General features: G+C 47.8%; 1 protein-coding gene across 1 annotated transcript in view; it reads left to right on the top strand.

The window, feature by feature from the left end:
- Positions 1-25,467, top strand: part of LOC119954651 (stabilin-2-like) — a 211,389-nt gene that overhangs the window by 49,689 nt on the left and 136,233 nt on the right. Inside the window, exons 11-21 of the mRNA XM_038780015.1 lie at positions 1,164-1,246; positions 2,893-3,042; positions 4,732-4,875; positions 6,149-6,211; positions 6,702-6,818; positions 8,051-8,104; positions 13,692-13,772; positions 15,913-16,071; positions 20,519-20,581; positions 21,366-21,461; positions 24,389-24,475. Coding sequence (XP_038635943.1) covers positions 1,164-1,246; positions 2,893-3,042; positions 4,732-4,875; positions 6,149-6,211; positions 6,702-6,818; positions 8,051-8,104; positions 13,692-13,772; positions 15,913-16,071; positions 20,519-20,581; positions 21,366-21,461; positions 24,389-24,475 — 1,097 coding nt within the window. The remainder of the gene's footprint in view (positions 1-1,163; positions 1,247-2,892; positions 3,043-4,731; positions 4,876-6,148; positions 6,212-6,701; positions 6,819-8,050; positions 8,105-13,691; positions 13,773-15,912; positions 16,072-20,518; positions 20,582-21,365; positions 21,462-24,388; positions 24,476-25,467) is intronic.

Raw genomic sequence — 25,467 nt, 5'->3', positions numbered from 1 at the left:
TAAAGCATGCCGCTGTTCAGAGAGACTTGGGTGTGCTAGTGCATGAGTCACAGAAGGTTGGTTTACAGGTGCAACAGGTGATTAAGAAGGCAAATGGAATTTTGTCCTTCATTGCTAGAGGGATGGAGTTTAAGACTAGGGAGGTTATGTTGCAATTGTATAAGGTGTTAGTGCGGCCACACCTGGAGTATTGTGTTCAGTTTTGGTCTCCTTACTTGAGAAAGGGCGTACTGGCCCTGGAGGGTGTACAGAGGAGATTCACTAGGTTAATCCCAGAACTGAAGGGGTTGGATTATGAGGAGAGGTTGAGTAGACTGGGACTGTACTCGTTGGAATTTAGAAGGATGAGGGGGGATCTTATAGAAACATTTAAAATTATGAAGGGAATAGATAGGATAGATGTGGGCAGGTTGTTTCCACTGGCGGGTGACAGCAGAACTAGGGGGCATAGCCTCAAAATAAGGGGAAGTAGATTTAGGACTGAGTTTAGGAGGAACTTCTTCACCCAAAGGGTTGTGAATCTATGGAATTCCTTGCCCAGTGAAGCAGTTGAGGCTCCTTCATTACATGTTTTTAAGGTAAAGATAGATAGTTTTTTGAAGAATAAAGGGATTAAGGGTTATGGTGTTTGGGCCGGAAAGTGGAGCTGAGTCCACAAAAGATCAGCCATGATCTAATTGAATGGCGGAGCAGGCTCGAGGGGCCAGATGGCCTACTCCTGCTCCTAGTTCTTATGTTCTTATGTTCTTATGTTCTTATTAGTTCCATCATTGAATAAAACCGTGCTGGATCTTCTCCAGTGTTAGAGGTCTGTTTCTAGCTTCACTGCTTCAAGTGCAGTCCACATCGAATCAACCTGTCTAACACATCAGATATCTGGGTCTGTTGTAGACTCTTGAGATTGGTTGCCATGAGTAGTCAACAACTTCTTTATTGATGGGCTACGGGACCACCAGGTAGTAGAGGGTGAATCAGGTAGAACTCCGCCTTTCCCCATTTAGAAGTTCCTGCTTTCCCTGATTGGGGAAATCAGTCCTATAACTTAAATGGTTCCAGTTTTGATATTTTTAAGTATATTTTCCACATGTTTTGTCATTAAATGGAAATTTACACATGACTTCATCCTATATATCTTTAATTATACACCTTTTCTTCTCTCCCAGGTTCTGGTTACTCCAAGCCACTGACCAATTTGGGTCCTTTTACTTTATTTGTACCCACCAACAAGGCCTTTAAAGAAGTTAATGTAAGTTCCAGGAGGTTGAGCTGCTGATAAGAAATCTTCTTTCTAAGTTTTATGGTGCGGAGAGGGGAGTGGTTTGTGCATAGCAAGATGAGAGAGTTGGGCTTGGGTGCACTTGGTGTTTTGAACATTTGAGCCTGGATCTTAAACTCCAGCAAAAATGGTGTGTGGAAAATGCAGTTTCAGTATCCTCACCTGGCGATATTTTATCATCACCAAGTGTGTTTGGTGTGAGGTCCTTGGGAAGAACAGTAATATATTCAGCCAGACGCATTCAGAATCAGAACTGCGTGTGCTGTTAGAGCATGGATCCATTCAATCTCATTAGACTCTCTCTGCTGGTACATGTGTGCATGGTGGCCTCAAGTGGACAAAGTGCATAATGAGATTTTCAGCAGACTACAGATGTGGGGGGAAAGGGTTGAGTTAAGGTGTTCCACTCGACGTTATAAAGTCACAGACCAATGATGGATAACCACAATGGTGGTTAGCATAAATGCTTCACAGCTCCAGGGTCAGAGGTTCGATTCCCGGCTGGGTCACTGTCTGTGCGGTGTCTGCACGTCCTCCCCGTGTGTGCGTGGGTTTCCTCCGGGTTCTCCGGTTTCCTCCCACAGTCCAAAGATGTGCGGGTTAGGTGGATTGGCCATGCTAAATTGCCCGTAGTGTCCTAAAAAGTAAGGTTAAGGGGGGGGTTTTTGGGTTACGGGTATAGGGTGGATACGTGGGTTTGAGTAGGGTGATCATGGCTCGGCACAACATTGAGGGCCGAAGGGCCTGTTCTGTGCTGTACTGTTCTATGTTCTATGTTCTATGTAATTGGTGCTGAGACAGGATTTTAACCTCCCATGAGTTTACAAAAAATGTTTTTGTCAAAAATCCTTATGGGCCAGGAGGACAAGAGTGCTCCCCACCAAGACCTCACCCCTACTGTACCCTAGGCCCCTCAAGGATACCTTACATTCACCAACATCGTCACCCCCTCTACATACTGACATCTACTGCCAAAACCCTTTCCCAGCATCAGGGTTATGCCTTGAACCCAAAGCCTTCCTACCCAATAGGACAGTAAACCAAGGTCTCATCTTCCCTCTCAGATAAAAGTAAACAATCCCATGACCAGCGAGATCTCCCGATGACCTGATCATTATGTGTCCGTTAAATAAATACCATTATAAAAGAGATTATCTGGTCATTGTCACATTGCTGTTTGTGGAATCTTGCTGTGCTCAATTGACTGCCATGTTTCCAACATTGCAACAAAAGTGCTTCATTAGCTGTGAAGTATTTTAGGATGTCCCAAGATTGTGATTATATAAGTCTAATGGGGGGGATTTTCCAGACGTTCTTGTCAGTGGGATTTTCTAGTCCTGCTGACAGTGAACCCCTTCCTTGGGTTTCCCGATGGCAGGGGGTGGATTCAATGGGATATCCCATTGACAGCAGCTGGACCAGAAGATCTTGCTGCTGCCGAGAAACATGCCATGGGAGGAGCGCAGAAACCCCTTCCTCAATTATCTTTGCCTTTCTTATCTTGTAATGAATTGACTTTGACCACACTGTGTGAAGCAACAATACTGAAGTGGATGAGATACCTTATGAAAATATATACATTTTTCTCATAATATATATCTCATATTTTAATCCAGGTAAACAAGCTTTTGGCAGACAAGGACAGAACGCAGTACCTTGCAAAGCTGCACATCATTGCAGTCCAGCTAAGCATTGCAGATTTAAACACCACCGACTCATTTTACACTTTGACTGGAAGATCAGGAGTGACCATACTTAGAGAGAAGGTGAGTTCGGAACGTGAAGGAAATATTTGGTTTAACAATATATAAGAGCGAGATAAGGGCGGCACAGTGGTTAACATCGCCGCCTCACAGCACCAGGGACCCAGGTTCAGTTCCGGCCTTGGGTGACTGTGTGAAGTTTACATGTTCTCCCCGTGTCTCCGTGGGTTTCCTCCAGGTGCTCTGGTTTCTTCCCACAGTCCGAAGATGTGTAGGTTAGGTGAATTGGCCATGCTAAAATTACCTCTTAGTGTCCAAAGATGTGCAGTTTGGGTGGGGTTGCATGGGGGGGTAGGTGTGGACTTGATGCGCCAAGTGGCCTCCTTCTGCAATGTGGCAGGATTGATGGACAGATGGCCTTTTCCTGCTCCCCTTCTCCATCTTTAATCAGATCATCCCTCAATCTTTGATATTCAAGGGAACAACTTTTGTTTTTCATTCGTACCAGTCAACTTTGCTGTGTGGGTGACAGGAGGAATGTGAAGTGATACTCCCGGCAGAGGGTAACTTCACAACACCCTGTTTCAACATGTACATCCCGATAGGTTCAGGGACAGAGATTGCAGAGTATAGAAAGTCAGTAAATTAACAGCTGTATGGTCAGCGGGGTGTTCCCCTCGGCCCACTTTGATTGCCTGAAGGAGGCAGAGAGGATCCTTTCTGCATTTTTTGGTCTTACCCACAGGTTCCATTATTGTGGAGGTTGTGGGATATGCTGGGGTTGGGGCTTGTAGGAAGTATCCAGTCAGAATCCTCCAGATATTATGGTGTGTGGGGCAGGCTTGATAAACCAACTCCTGTGCCGGCCTGTCCTTTTGTACATTCATATATCAGACAGGTGGATAATTGGGAGCACGCACAGTGGAGATGCCCTGTATCTATTCTTACTGTTGCAGCTTCTGTTCTTATCCTGTAACAATTCCCAAATAAATATTATCTGATGGGAGAGAAAAAAATACACCTTCGTGCATTTGTTCTTTTGTCACTGCGTGTCTCGGAGCATGAAGACAACCAATAAAAAAATAACAAACATTCCTTTGTGATTTTAGTTGCCTGATGCTGCTGAAAAGCAGGAAATGATTTTTTTCAGTCTATATCCTTCCTATGAAGCCAAGTACAATGCACAATCAGCACTGTGGTGGGTAGACTGAGAACACAGCAAGCAGTTCAGAAACTTCCTATTTGTATTGTTAAAGTTAGCATGCAAAGGACGGTCCACTTACTTCGAAATAAACAACCGAGGACGAATGCTGGGCACTTTATTTACACAGTTTATCTTAATCACTTCTGTCATCCTATAAGATTCCGGATCAGTACAAATGGTGTAGTCTATTTGATTGATTGAAAGTGTGCGTGAAAGTACATTTAACTGGGCTTTATTCATGCTGCAACTGTACGAGTGTAAAGCAGTCAGATTTGCACCAAAGTTAAGAAGGTGCAGCTTACACCTGCAGTCTGTGCCTGCTACTTGGTCCTGATGTGAAACTGTGAAGCAGAGAAAGGTTCCACAGAGGGGGCAGTATCACAATTTCAGTTTGGGGCCTGTCCTTGATCCTTTATAGTGTGAATGCTGTCCTAAAGAGCAACAATAAGTCATGGTGCACCAAGAGTTATAGGCAGATCCTCAACTGCTGTTCCTCTCTATGTGTTTCAGCTTTGATTGTCAATATCTTTTGTGTTTCTCTTCATTAGAATAACCAGCTAAAGCTGCGCATTAGTGGAAGCAACAAAAAGGCACGGATCCTAACTGGGAATGTCATTGCCTCCAATGGCCTGCTACACATTATCGATAAAGTGATGGATGGCATTGAACCCACAGTTAAAAGCAGCAAGGAGGTAAAGTTAATGGGCCACCATAGAGGCAAAATTCAGTCCATTTGAATGTTTTACTCATGAAATGGTGTAACAGAGCATTGCATTTTGAGTGGGAGGAAACATTCCACATTCGCAGATGGGAATTATATAGCAGATAGTAGTTCTGTGATTATGGGATAGGACGACTGACACTAAGAATCGTAGAATCCCTGCAGTGCAGAAGGAGTCCATTTGGCCCATCAAGTCTGCACTGACTCTCTGAAAGAGAGTCCCGAGCCCACTTCTATGCCCTATTCCTATAACCCCAACCTAACCGGGTCATCCCGGGATGCTAAGGGGCAATTTAACATGGCCAATCCACCTAACCTGCGCATCTTTGGACTGTGGGAAGAAACCGGAGCAGGGATCAGAACCCCATTGTGACACAGTGAATCTGATCATGTGTGAGACGGCAGCAGAAAACAGTGGTGAAAGTTGCTGTGGAGTGGTGAAAATCTGACTGGTCAACGAATGTCCTTCAGGGTGGGAACCTGTCAGCTCTCAGTTTACTCCGTTGTCATGTGATCTTACATCGCTGATGATGTAGACTGTCTATTTACATATTTAACATTAACCCATTACACCACATCTCTCCCCAAGTCTCTGATCTGATTAAATACATTGGGCGGGATTCTCCGAATCTGCGGCGGTTGGGAGAATCACCGGTCGCGCCATTATATCGCGTGAAGCCATCCCAACGTCGTCCCGACGCCATCCCGCCATTGTCCCAACCGCTGAGAACAGCTCCGTCAAAGTCAGCGACGCGCCTGCCGGAGAATCGCCCGAGACACTCAGCACGGAGATTCTCTGGTCACGCCGCTATTCAGCGGCCTGGATGGGCCAAAGTCCCGACAGCGTGACCCCACGCCGTTGCCGTTCACACCTGGTAAATAAATCCGGGGAGGTTTGAGGAGGATGTCTGCGTGGAAGGCTGCAGACATGCCCGGGGTGGGGGGGCGGAAACGGACGCGGTCCTGCTGCTGACCCCTTTTCGGGCCCTGAATCGCTTGTGTCCGCGGCCGTTTCGCGCCGTCGCGTTTCACGACGGCGCGGGCATTCTGCTGCATTATCGGAGAATCCCGCCCAGTATTTACATTCTCCTACATCTTCAACTCTGATCATCCAATTCCCCTAACTTAAAGATACAAATCTGCCAGAAATTTGTATCTTATGGTCTCCTATTCTGCCACCCATGTTGGGCGCATCTGTTTTCCGAGTCCATTAATAAGTTTGTTTATTTCCCTTGCTCCCTCAGAAAACCCTGTACACGATAATTTCAGAAAATGGAAAGTTCAAGAGGTACATGCAATTTCTACAGGTAAGAGTCGGTGAAAGATAGGGATGTATTCTCCACTGGGGGGGGGGGGGGAGGGGGTGTTTCTCTGTTCCGCTGGCAGCACACTCCCATCCCGTGGGTTTCCCAGTGGCATGGGGGGGCTACAATGGGAAATACCATTGGCCAGCGGCGGGAACGCAGAATCCCGCTGCCAGCGTCGGTGTGCCACTGAGAAAGACGGCTGGGGAGGCAGAGAATTCAGTCCATTTTATTACAAAAATCAAGAATGGGGAAGAATGAATAATGATGCTTTAATGCCCTTTTCATAAAATTCATTCCTTCTGGCTCCCTGAAGAGGAACTAGTTCAAATGTCGGAAGAGCTTCAATCGGTTAATGCCAATCTTTTGAAAAAGTAAGAAAACTAATAAGACGTCACCTGCTCAGCTTGCTCTGCTCAGGAAAGAGTGACCTGAGGCAGCTTTGTGTAGATTTCCCCTCTCGTTTCATTAATGTTCTTCTTTTTACATCCAGAAATGTAATCTTGCCCAACTCCTTGAAACTTCTGGACCATTTACGGTTTTCGTTCCAAGCAACAGTGCTTTGGACGGCATAGAGGGTGAAGCACTGGATTACTTGCTTTCAACAGAGGTAACAAAAGCACTTGTTTTCTGCTATGGAAATTTCATTACAATACTAAACCCCACTGCCAGCTTGCAGGCAGATTCAAATTGTATTTGGCCTTTTGACGGGAGTGGGGTTTTATCAGAGCCAGTAAATTTCTGCCTTAGGAATCACACAAACCACAATGAATTTCCTCACCCTTTAGGGTTTTTTAATAGCATGTTAGAGGCAGTCGCAAGGTTCTTTACACCTTAACGCACTTCTTTTGATATTGGCCTTGGTTCAATGGCAGCACTAAGATATATCATGTCATGGATTCAAGACTCGCTTCAGAATCCAGAGCGCATGATTTACGCTGACGCTACGAGTGCAGTACTGAGAGAGTGCCTCACCATCCGAGGTGTCATCATTCAGATGAAGTGTTACAAAGACCCCTGTCCCTGTTGAGACAGATATAAAAATGCCAATGAACAGCGAAGCAGAGTGGTGGAGTTCTCCCAAGGCCTTAACTGAATTTTATTCCTCAACTAAGTCTTTCCAAAAAGAATTAACTCATCTCCTGGCTGCGGAATCTTGCTGTGCACAAATTGGTTTGGGCGACACATACAATAATTCATTAACCACAAAGAATGGTGTGAGGATGTGAAAGGCATTAGATGAAACAGCAAAGTACTTCAGGTGCTGTAAATCTGAAGGCTACATATCTGTAAATGCTGGAGGCATTCAGCAGGACATCTATGGGGGGAGAGAAACTGAAGCCAATCTTCTCCGTCCCTTTCCACAGGCGGGATCATCCAGTCCTGCCGATGGTGCCCCCCCCACATCGCATGTACCCGCTTGGGGTGGGGGTGGGGGGGTTGGGGGAGTTGGGGGAAGAAAATCCCGCCCAGTGTTTTCAGGTTGATGACCCTTCATCAGAACATAAGGGGCAGGATTGTCCATCCTGCGCCCCCGCCAGCAGTGGGATTCTCCATCCCGCCAGCGGGCCAATGGGGTTTCCCATTGTGGGCAACCCCATGCCATTGGGAAGTCCCCGGGCGTGTGGGTGCGCTGCTGGCGTAACGGAGAATCCTGACAGCGGAGAATCCAGCCCAAGGTTTTTCTTTCAATGGGATCATTTTCTGAGTGTGTGAATAGTTATGAGCAATGAGCTCGGTGAGTCTCTCTGCTGACAGCATGCCTGTGTGAACGGCAGCCTATTCTGTGCAATGTCAGAATCATTTGTGGTGTTGGTAATATTTCATTCCATTCTTGTCCAGGGCAAATGGAAGCTTAAGGAATTGGTGAGACATCACATCATTCCTGCAACTGAGGTTAGTTCTTCACGAATCAGAAAACAATTGTGAAGTTACACGGCAAAAGCAAAATACTGCGGATTCTGGAAAAGTAAAATAAAAACAGAAATGTATTGGAAATACTCATATGGGCATCGCGGAAGAAAGAACAATAAGGAAGGTTTTGGGTCAGATGGAAGGCAGGAGTGAGTAAATGACAAAATGTAAGCAAAAAGGGGCAAAATGAAACAAATATCAAGAGACATATCTCGAGGAGCTGTAAGTAAATCAGTGCCGGTACCTGTTGTCTGGGAGCAGTGGTTATGATCTGAAATTACCAAACACAATGAAAGTTCTTACTCTTGAGGCAACAGAGGAACATTTTTAGACAGCGAGCTGTTGTGATCTGGTGTACACGGCCTGAAAGGGCGGCTGGGAGCAGATAACGTTCAAAGAAGAATGGGCAATATACTGGGGGAAGAGCAGGGTAGTGGGTCAATTGTATAGCTCTATCAGTGGTGAGATGGGCCGCTAGGCCTCATTCTGTGCTGCATCATTCTCTGGTTTTACAAGTGAAGTGCTGTTCCTCAAACTTCAGCTGATACCAGTGGAGGGTGTGACAGACACTCAAGAAAATTCAGCGCACACGTAAGTTCTGACAATGTGGGAAATGGAGTAAAAGGAAAACCTAGGATCAATTATTAAATTAAAATAGATCTGGAAATTACAGGTATTACATAGAATTACATTGAATCACAACATGGAAACAGGCCATTCTGCCTGACTGGACTATTCCAGAATTTCATAGAATCTCCACAGCGCAGAAGGAGGCCATTCGGCCCTTTGGGTCGCAACTGACCCTCTGAAATAGCACCCCACCTGGGCCCATTCACCCACCCTGTAACCCCACCTAACCTGTACATCCCTGGACACTAAGGGGCAATTTTATCATGGCCAATCCATCTAAACTGCGCATCTTTGGATTGTAGGGGCAAACCGGAGCACATGGATGAAACCCACGCACACACAGGGAGAAAATGCAAACTCCACACAGTCACCCGGGGCCGGAATTGAACCCGTGTCCCCGATGGAGTGAGGCAGCAGTGCTAACCACTGTGCCACTGTGTCGCCCCAATCTATGCTCCAGTGTAGTCTCCTCCCATCCCTCTTCATCACCTTTATTTTCTTCCTGTATATATCCTCACTTTAAAAACATCTTTACTCTCCACTCCAACCCCATCGGTAGCAAGTTCCACCACTCTCTGGGTAAAGAGGTTTCTTCTGAATTTCCTATTGGATTTATCAGTGGCTATCTTAGATTTATAGCTGCTAGTTCTGGCCTCTCGAGTAAGTGGAAACATCTTCTCTGGATCAAACATATGAAGTTGCTGAAAGCAATATTCAGATTGGAGTGTTCTAGGATGGCTAGGAGAAGGGTGACATGGAGGAACATTTAATCTAATTCACTGGGTAAGAATTTCAAAGGAACATACATATCATTGATTTAAATCCTCCCAATATTAACCACCACTGACTTCAGTGGGTAGCAAATTCTGGAATGGTGTGAAACCACTGTTGTCTCTGACCCTGTTGGTTTCCAATGGATGGTTTAGGTTACAATAGGCCCCAATGATTGTTCTTGAAGCTTGAATTGTGTCCCAGGTCAGTGACAGAAAGGTCAGAGTGAGAAAGTGGAGGAGTGGCTGTTAAAATGATGAATTACAAATAGCTCAGTGTCTGGGCTACTGTAGACAGAATGGAGGATTTCGACAATACGAGGACCCAGTCCAGATTTGGTCTCCCCAATGTTAAGAAAGTTATACATTAAGCAGTGAATATGGATAAGGGGAGTCGGTACCATGGTGGTTTGTAACCCAGAAACGCAAGGTAATGCTCTGGGGGCACAGATCCAAAACCCACCACATCTAGTATTAGTCTAATTTGTTTCCAATGTATTTTATTCCAAACTTATTCAATCAGTTACAAAACACAAATAATCTGGGGAACACGCTTCCCAACTCACAGTTTTACAGTCTGTACAAGATTTTTTCCCCGTTTCCACCCCTTCCTCCCCCCCACTCCCCCACGATGAACAACTCCTCAAACATGGCCACGAACAGTCCCCACCTTGTCTCAAATCCCTCCGCTGAACCCCTCAGTTAATACTTGACTTTCTCCAACTGGAGGAAATCATACAGATCCCCTGGCCAGGCCGCCTTTCCAGTAAAATTCTCCGCCGGGCAATCAGAGAGGTGAAGGGCACGACATCGGCATTCCTCTCCTCCATCAGCTCTGGCTTCTCCGACATCCCGAAGATCGCCACCTTTGGATCCAGCCCAACCTCCTCCCCCACAATCATTGTTAGCGTCCCGAACACTCCCGCCAGTATCTCTCCAGCTTCTCATAGCCCCAGAACATATGCACGTGGTTTGCTGGTCCCAGTCCACACTACTCACACTCGTCTGCCACTCCCTGGAAGAGCCGACTCATCCTTACACGAGTCATATGCACCGTGTGTACCACCCTAAACTGTATCAAGCTCATCCTCGCAGATGAGGAGGTCCAGTTCACCCTACAAAATGCCTCGCTCCACTCCCCAACCTATCTCCCCCCTCAACTTCTCCTCCCATTTCTCCTTCATCCTCACCACCTGCACCCCCCTGCACTCCCAGGCACCCATATATTTTTTTTAAATATACTTTTAATTTCCTTTTTCACACTTTCTCCCAAGTTTACACCCACCAACAATAAACATTAATCAGTAACGATTGTAATGTCAATCCCAATATCAATAACAGCAACCCCATCCTCCCACCAAACCCCCAAACAGCATTCCGCGTGTTAACATAAACAAATAACAAAAAGGAATCAGGAATCACCCATAGTCACCATCAACACATACAGTCAGTCCCCCTCGCACTAACTCCCCATAACGTTCAATGCAATCCAATTCTCGAAAGTGCATAATGAATAATGCCCATGAATTGGAGAACCCGTCCATCCTTTTAACCTTCTCAAGAGTCAAGGATTCCAGCAGGTCCCCCTCTCCACGCCAGGGCACAGGGTGGAGAGGTTGATCTCCATCCCAACAGGATCCGCCTTCGGGCGATCAACAAGGCAAAGGCTACAACATCTGCCTCTGCACCCGTTTCCCACCCCGGCTGGTCCGACACCCCAAATATGGCCTCCCGAGGGCCCGGGTTCGGTTTCACGTGCACCACTTTAGAGATTACCCTAAAAAACTTCCTTCCAGGGCAGCACGGTTGCGCAGTGGATTAGCCCTGCTGCCTCACGGCGCTGAGGTCCCAGGTTCGATCCTGGCTCTGGGTCACTGTTTGTCTGTGTGGAGTTTGCACATTCTCCCCGTGTTTGCGTGGGTTTTGCCCCCACAACCCAAAGATGTGCAGGCTAGGTGGATTGGCCACACTAAATTCCCCCTTAATTCCAAAGATTAAGTCCAAAAATGTGCGGATTAGGTGGATTGGCTATGATAAATTGCCCTTAGTGTCCAAAATTGCCCTTAGTGTTGGGTGGGGTTACTGAGTTATGGGGATAGGGTGGAGGTGTTGACCTTGGATAGGGTGCTCTTTCCAAGGGCCGGTGCAGGCTCGATGGGCCGAATGGCCTCCTTCTGCACTGTAAATTCTATGTAAATCTATGTAAATCTATGTAAATTGGAAAAATTAATTGGGTACTCTAAATTTATTTTTAAAAAACCTCCTTCCAGTAATCCTCCAGCTTTGGACAGGACCAAAACATATGAATGTGGTTTGCGGGGCTGGCCCGCAATGCTCGCACACATCTTCTACCCCCTCAAAGAGCTGGCTCATCCTCGCCCTTGTGATGTGCACACTATATACCACCTTCAGCTGTATCAGCCCCAACCTCACACACAAGGTGGCGTTCACCCTCCACAGCACCTCACACCAGAACCCTTCTTCCATACCCTCTCCCAACTCTTCCTCCCACTTTGCCTTGATCCCATCCAGGGGTGCCTTCTCCTGTTCCAAAATAGCCCCGTAAACCGCCGACACTACTCCCTTCTCCAGTCCCCATGTTGTCAGCACCTCCTCCAGCAATGTGGAAGCCGACTCTACCGGGAAGCTCTGTATCTCCTTTCTGGCCAAGTCTCGAACCTGTATGTATCTAAATATTTCCCCCTACTCCAGCCCATACCTCGCTCCCAGCTCCTTCAATCCTGCAAACCGACCCCCAAGAAACAAATCTTTTAGTGTCCTAATTCCTTTCTCCTCCCAAATCCGAAAATTTCCATCCCACTGCCCTGGCTCAAATGTATAGTTTCCTGAATCGGCATTTCCCTTGACCCTGCCCCCAACCCGAAGTGCTGGTGAAACTGCCTCCAAATTCTCAACAAAGCTATTACTACCGGACTCCCTGAGTATTTTCCCGAGGGCGTCGGGAGCGGAGCTCTTGCTTGTGCCTTCAATCCCGACCCCCTACACAAACTCTGAAAAATCTCACCAAGTCTGGCAGCATCTGTAGGGAGAGAAAATAACTAACGTTTCGAGTCCGATGACTCTTTGTCAAAGCTAACAGACAGAGAAAGAGTCTTTCTCTGTCTGTTAGCTTTGACAAAGAGTCATCGGACTCGAAACATTAGCTTTTTTCTCTCCCTACAGATGCTGCCAGACCTGCTGAGGTTTTCCAGTATTTTCTCTTTCATTTCAGATTCCAGCATCCGCAGTAATTTGCTTTTACCCGACACAAACTCTCCTCCATTCTGACCCACTGGGAGTCAACCCCTCTTACCCAGCTTTGTACCTTCTCCACATTTGCCACCCAGTAAGAATACATCAGGTTCGGAAGACCCAAGCTGGCACCCATATATGTTCCTCATCCTACCCACCTCTTCCATGTCCGGAAGCAACATCCTTTCCAATAGGCAATACTTCGGCAGTCTGAGAAATCCTTCCCACACCTTCCGTGCAAAGCCCCTTACTTGTAGATACCTAAATTTGCTTCCCCTTGGGAGCACTACCTTCTCCCTTAACTCATCTATGCTTGCAAACCTCTCTTTGAGACACAAAACCCTCGGCTGTTAGTCTAATGATGACCATGAAACCGTTGTTGATTGTTGTAAAAACCCATCTGGTTCGTGAATGGGAAGGAAATCTAACCTGGTCAGGCCTACAATCCACCCCAATGTGGTTGGCTCTTAACTGCCCTCTGAAATGGCCTAGTAAGCCATTCAGTTTCAGGACAATAATAAGATGGAATAGGGGATCTTGTGGCACAATGGGTTGCTTGCCTGCATCATGTGGGCAAACAGGTTGAATGTCAACGTGTAAAAGGGTAAGATGGGGACAGATTCCTAGCCAGCCATGTGGTGGAAAGAGAACTGGAGCCTCTCTCATCGCTTGAGTTCTGAACTGCTTCGTGCATGAAAAAGTGCATGTTGCCACAGCAACTCGGACTCTTTGGGCTGGTGTAGATCAGATTGGTCCCAACGGCAGAGAATTTAATCCCTGGTCTAGCTGGGGTCCTTGCCCCACCTGTAAGGGACTGTGGTAGATTGCACTGCCCTGGATTAAATCAGTCCTTGGGCAAATAACTCAATATATTGAATTGTAGTAAATACACATTGCTTTTGTTATCTGTTAACCAGCTGGAAGTTTCAAGTCTCCTCTCTTCAGCCGACATCCTGAGCTTAGCAAATCAACTTGTGGCATTGAATGTGAGCTACAATGTAAGTCTATCCTTTACTTAATAATGAAGCATGAATTCACGTGTATTAAAAAATCTGATTTATTTAATCAAACACCGAGGGCGGGATTCTCCGAAATGGAGGCAGATTGGCCGCGCCGTCGTGAACGCCGTTGCGTTTCATGACGGCACGAAATGGGCGCGAGCACTACCGATTCTGGCCCCCCCAGGGGGCCAGCGTGGCGGTGGAGCGGTTCACGTCGCTCCAGCCTCCCTTCCCGACCCTGCTTGCAGAGTTCCCGCCGGCTGCGAGCAGGTGTGGACGGTGCCGGCAGGACTCTGCCGTTTCCGCGCGGTTACTCGGCCCATCAAGGCCGGAGAATTGGCGGCCGGCAGCGGACAGGGGCCCGTAGATAGTGGCCCACGACTGGCGCCGCGCCGCCCTTCCGGGGGCTAGGTGGACGGCGGAGGGGTTGGCTCCGCTCCAGCCAGCGCCGAAGGGACTACGCAAGTTCGCGCATGCGCCGAAGGGCCGGCGTGATCTCGCGCATACGCAGCACTGCCGGCATGGTTCCATGCATACGCAGACCAGCCACCATATTTTGGCGCATGCGCGGGGGTTTCTCTTCTCCATGCCGGCCATGGCGGAGCCCCACAGCGACCTGTGTGGAAGGAAGGCATGCCCCCATGGCACAGGCCCGCCCTCAGATCGGTGAGCCCTGATCGCGGGCCGGACCACCATGTGGGACCATGTGTAACCCACGGCGATGGGACTGGTCAAAAATGGACAACCGCTCAGCCCATCAGGGCCCGGAAAATTGCCGGTGGGGCCTCTGCCAACCGGCGGGTGTTCAGAGAACTTGTCCCCAGGATTTTGTTCCTGTGATTCCATTTATCAAGTCTGTTGTTATATTTTTTCTCTTACCCAGTTCATGCTGTACCAGCCGTAGTTGCTGAAAGACATTCTGTGTTCTGGAATCCTGAGCAACCTGGCCAACAAGCCCCATGATTTCCAATCCTATTTGTGCTCATATTTCTTGCCCATTGCTTTATCCTGTTCGGATTCTGAGGGGCTTATAGTTTTGGAAGGGGCTGTTATTTGTCTCATTGCTGGATAAATACAAGAATAGCATAGAATCCCTACAGTGCAGAAGGAGGCCATTCAGCCCATCGAGTCTGCACTGACCCTCTATCAGAACCCCCCCCACCCAGGCCCTCTTTCCTGCCTTAACCCCATAATCCCACCTAACCTTTGCACACTAAGGGGCAATTTAGATGGCCAATCCACTTAAACTGCACATCATTGGACTGTGGGAGGAAACTGGAGCACCCGGAGGAAACCCACACAGACATGAGGTGAACGGGCAAACTCCACGGTCACCCAAGACTGGAATCGAACCAGGTCCTTGATGCCGTGAGGCAGCAGTGCTAACCACTGTGTATGATCTGACAGCAGCAATGGCTTGAATGATGTGCCGTTTGATAGCAACCTGAAGCTAAACTTGCCATGTGGCTCTTGAAGCTCTGTGGTATGTGCCAAAGCCGCCTACCTAGACCACTGCTTGAGTACCCCTTGTGTAATATATCTCATACGAAGCATAAATAAGGGAATGAAAATACACAATGTCTAGGTCCTCCCAAGATAACGTGACTCCAATGATACATATTGATTCATGGATGAGCCAAATACTGGTGACTTTGATGTGCAGCGATTTTCTTAGCTTGCTTCAAAATACCTTTATAAGTTTATTTTGGGTGTCAGCTGTGGTTAGTTGGTAGCAGTCCCAGCTCTGAGTTATAAGCTACCAGGTTTAAATCCCACTCCAGCACATCACTGCAGCAATTAAAGCTGCTACTCCAGTTCAGCACTGGGAGTGTGCTGCAGTGTTGGACGTCCTACCTTACAAATGAGGTGTTAATCCGTAGTCCTGTCTGTCTGCCTTCTTAGAAGAGAAGGTGGATCCCATGTCACACTTTTGAAGGAGAGCAGGTGAGCCCTCCCTGGTGTCCTGGCCAATATGTATTCCTCAACCAATATCTCGGACAACTGGTGTGGCCGCAAACATTTGGCCTCCATTTCAAAAGTACGTCATTGGCGATAAAACACTGAGGTGGCCAATGCTTGTGAAAAGTGCTATGTAAATGCAAGTCTTTCTCTTAAACCTTTTTCATCTCTTGCGCAGGGGCAGATTTTACTGGGTGACCCAAATGTAGCTATTGACGAAACAGACATACTCGGCAAGAACGGTAGGATCTACTCTTTGAATGGTGTTCTGGTTCCTCCGTCCATTCTCCCAATTCTTCCACGTAGATGTGACGACAAAATGTACAGGATTACCAAGGTAACAGTTGGCATCAGGTGAAAGGACACTGGGATTATTTGATGCGTGTTTCTCATCTTCAAAAAAGTCAGGATGATTGTTCACAAAACACCCCCCCCCCTCCCAATGCCTTTCCCATATCCACTGCATTTCTGAAAGCTACCGGTATAGACCTGGGGCGGGATTCTCCGATCCCCCGCCGGCTCGGAGAATCGGCAGGTGCCGCCGTCAATCCCACCCCTGCCGTGTGCCGAATTCACCGCCACCAGAGATTCGGCGGGGGCGGGAATCGCGCCGCTCCGCTCGGTGGGCCCCCCCCCCCCCGGCGATTCTCCGGCCCACGATGGGCCAAAGTCCCGCCGCTGTCAACCCTCTCCCGCCGGCGTGGATCAAACCACCTACCTTACTGGCGAGAGCAGGCGCCGCGTGCGGGCTCCGGGGTCCTGCGGGGCTATCTGACCCCGGGGGGGTACCCCCACGGTGGCCTGGCCCGCAATCGGGGCCCACCGATCAGCGGGCGGGCCTGTGCCGTGGGGGCACTCTTTTCCTTCCGCTTTCGCCATAGTCTTCACCATGGCGGAGGCGGAAGTGGCCCCCTTCCCTGCGCATGCGTGGATTGACGTCAGCAGCTGCTGACGCTCCGGCGCATGCGCGGATTTCCGCCGGCCGGCGAAGTCCCTTCGGCCCCGGCTGGTGTGGCACCAAAGGGAACCACTACCCCTCAAGGTGAGGGCTTGGCCCCTAAAGTTGCGGAGACTTCCGCACCTTTGGGGCGGCCCGATGCCAGAGTGATTCACGCCACTCCATCACGCAGGGACCCCCCGCCCCTCTGGGTAGGGGAGAATCCCGGCCCTGATTCTGATTGGAGGACAGAGGCAGGTATATGATCCACATATATACTGACAGTTAACTTTAAGTCCTGGTTTGTAGTGGAACTTCTGTCTGCCCAAGCAAGGTCACTTGCAATAGAGTTAGCACGGTGAGAATGAAAGACCTCCCAAGCTAGGAACTTCCTCCTCCCAGGTATGGAATTAAATGGTTGGCATGCCAACAGATAGAGGGTGGACCATCCTGAGCCACAATGGAAGAGGCGCCTGCATGGGGGTCTTGACTTACTTGCCAAAGGTAAGAAATTGGGACATTAGCCCTGCTGCCCCAGTCAGAAGGCTTCTGGGATCTCTTGAATCTATTCCTTCCCTCCAACTATGGTGGTTGCCTGAGATGCACCCTTAAAGCACAGGCAGCCATCAGCAATATTCATATTAGATAACCTCTCAATTCTGGTGAAGTCGTGCAGAGGTCATGGGCGGACCACTCAGGGGAATTATACCATGAGGGCCACTTTGAGGATCTTCAGCCCCATTTATTTCTGCTACTAACTTAATACAAAGGAAGCATACCTGGAGTAATCTGGAGAAGCTACACATGACACACGGATCCTCACTTATCGCGAGGGTGTATAACATCCACCAAAGTGATTTTCCCCCTTTTTAGTAACCCCCACCTATATCAATCTAATTCTTCCTCTATATCTCCTTAGATTTAGAATGATTCAGCAAAATAGATACAAGGCTTTTAAATGCTGTATAATGTGATCATTGAGCACCATCACAATAATTTTTAATGTTAGCATTAATGGCAGCACGGTAGCATGGTGGTTAGCACAATGGCTTCACAGTTCCAGGGTCCCAGGATCGATTCCCAGCTTGGGTCACTGGGCGGGATTCTCTCCTACCCGGCGGGACGGGAGGTCCCGGCGTTGCGGAGTGGAGCCAACCACTCCGGCGTCGGGCCTCCCCAAAGGTGCGGAATTCTCCGCACCTTTAGAGGCCAAGCCCTCACATTGAGGGGCTAGGCCCGCGCCGGACTGGTTGGCACCACGCCGACTGGCACCAAACCTGGCACAACAGCCTTTGACACCCGCCGCCTGGTGCCAGGGCTGGCCGAAAGGCCTTCGCCGGTTCGCGCATGCGCCGGTGCGTCAGCTCCCGCTGACGTCACCACCAGCGCATGCGCGCTGGGGGATTCTCTTCCGCCTCCGCCATGGTGGAGGCCGTGGCTGCAGCGATCGGTGGGCCCCGATCGCGGGCCTGGCCACTGTGGGGGTATCCCCGGGGTCCCATCCCCCCTCGCCCCCCCCAGACCCCGGGGGCCCGCTCGCGCTGCCGATCCCGCTGGCACAGATGTGGTTCAAACCACGGCGGCGGGAGAGGCCTCTCAGCGGCGGAACTTCGGCCCATCGCGGGCCGGAGAATCGCCGCAGGAGGCTCGTCGATCGGCGCGGAGGTCACGCCGATCGGCGGGGTGTGATTCCCGCGAAAATCCCGCCCCCGCCGTGGCAGAAATTCTCCGCCACCCGGGAATTGGCGGGGGCGGGATTTTCGCCGGCCCCGGGTGATTCTCCGACCCTGCCGGGGGTCGGAGAATTTCGCCCACTGTCTATGCGGAGTCTGCGTGTTCTCCCCGTGTCTGTGTGGTTTTCCTCCGGGTGCTCCGGTTTCCTCCCATAGTCCAAAGATGTGCGGGTTAGGTGGATTGCCCATGCTAAATTGCCCTTAATGTCCAAAATTGCCCTTAGTTTTGGGTGGGATTACTGGGTTATGGGGATAGGGTGGAGGTGTGGGTTTGGGTAGAGTGCTCTTTCAAAGAGCCGGTGCAGACTCGATGGGCCGAATGGCCTACTTCTGCACTGCAATTTCTATGAAATTCTACATTATCCACTTATACATTGTTGATTAGCACTAAGAAACTAACCATAGATGTTTCAACTTCAAGACATTTAAAAACAAATCTGGAATTAAAGAATATAAGACCATAAGACGCAGAAGTAGGCTATTTGGTTCATCGGATCTGCTCCGCCATTCAATGAGGTCATGACTAACCCAAAATTATAATCTTCAAATCCACTTTCTTGTCTTACTCCCATAACCCATGATTCCCTTACTGATTAAAAATCCATCTATCCCAGCCTGTGGTAAAGAATTCCACAGATCCACTACCCTTTGAGAGAAGAAATTCCTCCTCATCTCTGTCTCAAATGGACAACCCCATTCTCGGAGGTGATACCCTCTGGTCCTCAATTCTCCCACAAGAGAAAACAACCTCTCAACATCTACGCTGTCTAGCCCCCTGCAAAACCTATATGTTTCAGTAAGGTCGCCTCTCATTCTTCTAAACTCCAATGAGTACAGGCTCAATCTACTCTACTTCTCCGCATAATAAAATCCCTCCATACCCGTGATCAACCTAGTGAACATTCTCTGGACTGCCTCCAATGCCAGTATTCAATTAATAAAAATCTGGAATTGAAAACTAGCCTCAGTAATGGTGACCATGAAACTATCACCGGTTGTCATTAAAATCCATCTGGTTCATTAATGTCTTTTTGGGGAAGGAAATCTGCCATCCTTCCCTGGTCTGACCTACATGTGACTCCAGATCCTTAGCAATGTGTTTGACCCTTAACCGCTCTCTGAAATGGTCCAGCAAGACACCCAGTTCAAGAGCAATTATTATTTTTTTTAAATTTAGAGTACCCAATTCATTTTTTTCCAATTAAGGGGCAATTTTAGTGTGTTCAATCCACCTACCTTGCACATCTTTGGGTTGTGGGGGCGAAACACACGCAAACACGGGGTGAATGTGCAAACTCCACACGGACAGTGACCCAGAGCCGGGATCGAACCTGGGACCTCAGCACCGTGAGACTGCAGTGCTAACCCACTGAGCAACCGTGCTGCCCAGTTCAAGAGCAATTATGATGGGCAACAAATGTTGGCCTTTCCAGTGACAGCCATATCCCATGAAAGAAACATTAAAAAATCTCTCAGATAGACCATGCCAGATCATAACCATTCGCCGAGTATAAACATTTTCCTCATGCTCCTCTGGTTCTGATGCAAATCACTTATAATTGCTGTCCTCTGTTTCTTGACCCTTCCACCTGATTCACTATCAATTACCACAAGATGAGAATGGTAGACCAATCGCGGCATTATTGAGCAAGATGTTGTGCCTCCTGTAGCTGGAACCAGAATGGCTGCAGCGCTGGAGAGCACACATATTTATACGCCACCTACTGGGCGGAGCCAGCAGGCAGGGATTTACCATTGTACCTTTAATATACGGGCAGTGCCGTAATACATATAACATGCCGCTAGTGGTGACTACCACACCACCAATGGGAACAGTTTCTGCCAACATACTCTGTCCAGACCCCTCATGATTTTGAAGACTTCTATCAAATCTCTTTTCTTTGGAGAATCCCAGCTTCTCCAATCTACTCTTGAAACTGAAGTTCCTCATGCTCCAAACCATTCTCAGAAATCTTTCCTGTCCCGTCTCTAATACCTTAACATTCTTAGGAGTGTCTCAGGAAGCGTATCAGGCATACTGCGTTGGGTTTAAAATATGCACATACCCTGCACTAGATTGTAACATATTAATGATTACATTTGTGTTCATTCAGGGCTCCTGTAGAAGTTGTGCAAAGGTTTATGCCAGCTCTTGTCCCTCCGGAATGGCGCAGTTGGTAAGTGACACTTTGATTCATTCCAGGACACGACCAACATGCTTTCCCTTCTCAATTGATTTAATCGGGTAGTTAATAGCTTGCAGGGGTGCGTATGTTCATTTGGTTCATCTACTTTTTGTTATTTGCACGGCGGAGATGTAAGTGACAGATGAGAGTCTAGAAACGTACTCCACAGCACCACTCACTGGCCAATGCTTGCAACTACCCCACTAAAGGCAGCTGCTTACAGACAAGCATTTCCATTCTAGAATGTTTATATGGGAAGTTTCAATGTTAAACATTGATCTGGAGGCACAACCAAAAATTGTAAGAACATATAATTTAAAAGAAAAACAGTTTGCATTCGCACAGCATCATTAAGGCAAAACACTTCGCAGGAGAACAATCAGACAGAACTGACGCCAAACCTTAGAAGAAAAAAGGAAGACAGGTGAACAGACATTTTGTTGGAGCGAACACCAGAAGGTAGGGTGGGCATTGCTGAATGCACAGCCACCCAATGGGGGAGCGTAGGAGATCTCCGTGCTTTTAATTACATTTCTTCCTTTTCCCCCTCACTTTCTTTCCCTAAAGCATTGACTCTGTTCTGAGGGACAACTTCACATGCAGCAGTAATCTAAGGCCTTTATTCACTTTTAATATATATTCTTAACGTTTTAGCGCTATGCACGATATATCTTTCATGTATCTAATGCAGTAAATACGATAGGACAGTTATATAATTGTTTCTGTGCAATGCAAAGACTGAACCTGCTCTTTTTGTGATTGCTGTCTGATGTAGGAGACCTTTAGCCATGGGTGCTTTTACATGAGCAATTTGGTGGGATTGCGTCTGCCAACACAGGGCTGCAGTAGAAACTGCAATGAAACAGTGACTGTAAGTAAAATTAAATAATTAAAATTCAGAATTGAAAGTCCCAGGGTGGAATTTGAACTCGCAGGGTGGAATCTAGCAGCCACAGGGCAGTGGGTTGGAGTTGGGTTCAGCAAAATGGTGGGTGAATGCATCGGAGTGACATCGTCCCACCGCTGGGAAAATTTCCACGAGGTGATTGGGTAGCAGGAAGAGGAACATGCAGGATGACAATGGGCATCAATTTTGAAGAGGATTTTTTAAAAAAAGTATTTTTATTGGGTTTGCACATTTTGTATTGAAGAGGACTTAAAATTTTCCCCAGGGTGCACGGGTTCCACATCAGCAGCTCATCTGTTCAAAGGAGATGAGAGGTGAGTGAGTGCCGGTGGAGATGTCAGCCATTGAGTACAGCTGCGTTGCCAAACAGGCAGACTGATGTTCAGTTAAGCAAGAGATTGAAAAGTTGGAGGGCTTGTGCAGTGTGAGTCCATTACTGGAGAGAACTTGTTAGAAGATTGTTTCCCAGGTTCATTTCATCTAATGCAAGCAAGCACTTGCAGGGTTGAGAAGCATTTACCCTTGAGGGCTCCAATTTACAGTGGGTGGCAAGCAGTCAGAGTTGAACTGCTACAGTCAGGAGGAGGGTGGATGGGAGAGGCACATGGTAGAGCTGCAATAGCCAAAGGGGCAGCAACATCATGATGGTACAAAGGGACACCGGTTGTGTAGGGACAATAATACAGATTAATACTCCATACCTCATTGAAAGAGTTTACAGGCAGAGGCTCTGCTTCATGGAGACATTTTAGCCTCAGGCTCTTTCCAGGAGTCCATCTGGAAACATTTGTGGGATCACCTAGACAATGGCCCATTATTGTATCAGGTAAATAATGGATTTTTAAAAATTCAGTTATAGGATGTGAGTGTTGCTGCGGAGACAAGCATTTATTTCCCGCCCCTAATTGCCCTTGAGAAGATGGTGGTGAGTTGCCTTCCTAAACCACTGCAGTCCTTGTGGTGCCAATCAGGCTGCGATGGTGATAGGATTCAGGGCCATCGCTGATTCCTTCAGGTTTAGAGGTAATCGACTGGGCTCATGTGGCCACCAGGGCTCCTATAGGACAGCCAGGAACCTTAATGAACAGGAAGGATTTCCACTCACTGAATGATCAAATTGTTTGCGATCACCATAAAATAATTTGCCAACTGCGCGAGGTATGCGCAAAGCAGTTACACTCGTTCATCTTGAGGGTCAGGTGCATCAGCTCTTCAGACCTCCCGCATGCTTTTGCGGTGGATCCTGGTCTTATTTGATCTTGGAGTCATTGTCACTCCCTCGTCTGCTATTGGACCTGCAGAAGGGACAAGAGTGGCATTAATGGGCTGCATTGCCAACCAATTCTTGCTTCTCCTCAATCTGTGTACATCAAGGCCTACAGAGGCATCATCACTAGTACACTTCAGAGGTTTGATGCCCTCATCCATTGCATTATGCCCTCTTTGAGCCCAACCCTCAGCGAGAGGCTTCCCTCCAGCAACCCATCCTATCTCGATGGCTTCCTCCTTCATTGGAGTCACTGAGTGGCGGCTGACCTCCAGTTTTTCTCCATCCCTGAAATTGTGAGCACATTGCTCCTGCAAAGAGAGACTGACATTGCGTCGCTCTTGCCTCATTGCCCAGCTGTGCTCGTCAGTCCATGTCACTCCTCATGTTCTGTATCACGCACCTTGTAAGGTCTCCCACAAGCAGTCTTGTCAATTCACTGCTCATCCCTGGCTGCCCATAGGATTCTGGTGTGAAGCAACTCTACGTCTCACGAGGGATACTGGCCCCTGGTTATTTCCAATGCATGAGTCAGTCGCATTGACTCACATCTTATGGGCGCCATTATTTAGAGACAGGGCTGTGAACTTGCTATTTGGAATTGCAGCTCATTTTGTTTCCTCTTGTGGGAGAGTCTGGGACCAGAGAGCCTAATCTCAGAGTGAGGGGTCATCCGTTTAAATCAGAGATGAGGAGGAATTTCTTCTCTTGGAGTGTCGTAAATCTGTAGAATCCTTTACAGCGGAGGGCTGTGGCAGCTGGATTATTAAGCATGTCAAGGCTTAGATAGACAGATTTTGAATCAATAAGGGAATCAAGGGTTATGGGGATAGGAAATAAAGTGGAGTTGAGGATTATCTGATCAGATCAGTCATGATCTCATTGAATTGTGGTGCAGACTCGATGGGCCAAATGGTCTTCTTCCTCTTCTAAGTCTTATGGTCCTACGGCCATTCACCTTGCCAGACCACAAACAAATTTTTTGTTAAAGACTGAAATGTTTCTGGCACCGCACCCATGTTCATGTGACGTCACACAGCTACCAGCTTCCTCGGCTACCTCCAGCCATGCCTTCTCCCTGCGGGTCCCCTTCTCCATCCATTGGCAACAGTACTGTTCTCTGTCCCCTTGCCACCCACAAGGGGACCCCTAGAGAGGCATCACTGAACCAACAAGCCACTGTTCTGCTGGCCTCTCTTATTCAACGCTCCTTCCAATGCCACTGCATATGTGTGCAGCCTGTACCAAAGCTGCTGACTGGTGCCTTCCTTTGACCTTCCGAATCCCTCGCACCCAACATTGGCTGACTCTTCTGCCCGCCGGGCTGTTAATTGGCTGCAGATGGGAAAATCCCTGAGGATGTCCTTCCCTCCGATCCATGCGTCTACGGACTGAATTTGACCTCGGCCTCAGGGCTTGCCTTCAATTGGGAAAATCCTGCCCACATTTTCTGGTAACTAAGAGGCCTGCAGGTGGGATTACTAACCTAGCAGCGTTACCATGACAATGCCATAGCCTTTGTAAAACCATAAAAGGGCCTTTCTCTATCACTTGGAAGCTAAAACATGTCCGTTCAGAGAGTATGATCATTCTTCTCCATGATTTTTCCTGACGTGTTTCCTAGGTACCAAAATGCTGCAGAGGATTCTACGGCCCAGACTGCAGACCATGTCCTGGAGGTTTCCAAAACCCCTGTTCTGGCCATGGACAGGTAAGGATTTTAGATTGGAAGCTTTCTGTAGACCACAAAAAAGATAGTTGTAATTTGAAAGTTAATCTTCTTTAACATATATAAAAAATGAAGTTTCAAATATGGACTCAAAAATAGGGGCAGCGAGTTAAACATCAAAATAACATGATGTGGAGATGCCGGCGTTGGACTGGGGTGGGCACAGTAAGAAGTCTCACAACACCAGGTTAAAGTCCAACAGGTTGTTTCAAACACGAGCTTTCGGAGCACTGCTCCTTCCTCAGGTGAATGGAGAGGTATGTTCCAGAAACATTTATATAGACAAAGTCAAAATAACAGTAACTGAATAAATTAACAACAATTAATGATGTTACAGCACTTACTGGTGACATCAGAAATGGGTTTAAATAAGACGATGCATAATAATAACACTCTTTAAAACTTCTCTCCCCCCCCCTTAAATTTAAATCTTTGTTAAAGACAGAAATACAATGAAACTAATACCTTAATTTCAGCTACTTTGTGACTATGCTGTGATCTGGGCAGTACCACTGGTAACTCCGTCAACTCTGGTGATGCTTGACATAGTTCGACTGAACTTGTGGGCGCAGGAGTAGGTTTAGTATCTGAACATGAATGTAGAGTGCACTGGAGATCCTGGTACAGCAGGAACCATTTCCTGTTGAATTTCCACAGCAGTATTTTCTTCTATTGTGCCATCTGGAACATTTGCTGAGCCCAAGCCAAGGCTCCAACCCACTATCTTCTATGATAGATGGCCATCCTTGCATCAGAAATCCTTTAACTTGTAACAGAATAGGATCTCTCCGTCCACTGCTTAATTTGTTTAGCACTCACTGGAGATAGGGCAGGTCTCTTGGGAGGACACAATCCCTGGGTTGGCAAATCAAGTAAAGGAAGACAACTTAACACATTGGCACTTAACATTGTCCTTCCCTGACCTTTACACAATGCTGTACTGATATGTTGACAATGTAAGCAGTCAGCGATGT

The sequence above is a fragment of the Scyliorhinus canicula genome, chromosome 20 (assembly GCF_902713615.1).
Source record: "Scyliorhinus canicula chromosome 20, sScyCan1.1, whole genome shotgun sequence".
NCBI lineage: Eukaryota > Metazoa > Chordata > Chondrichthyes > Carcharhiniformes > Scyliorhinidae > Scyliorhinus > Scyliorhinus canicula.
The sequence above is the reverse complement of the archived record's forward strand: the minus strand, read 5'-3'. Positions and strand labels throughout refer to the sequence as shown.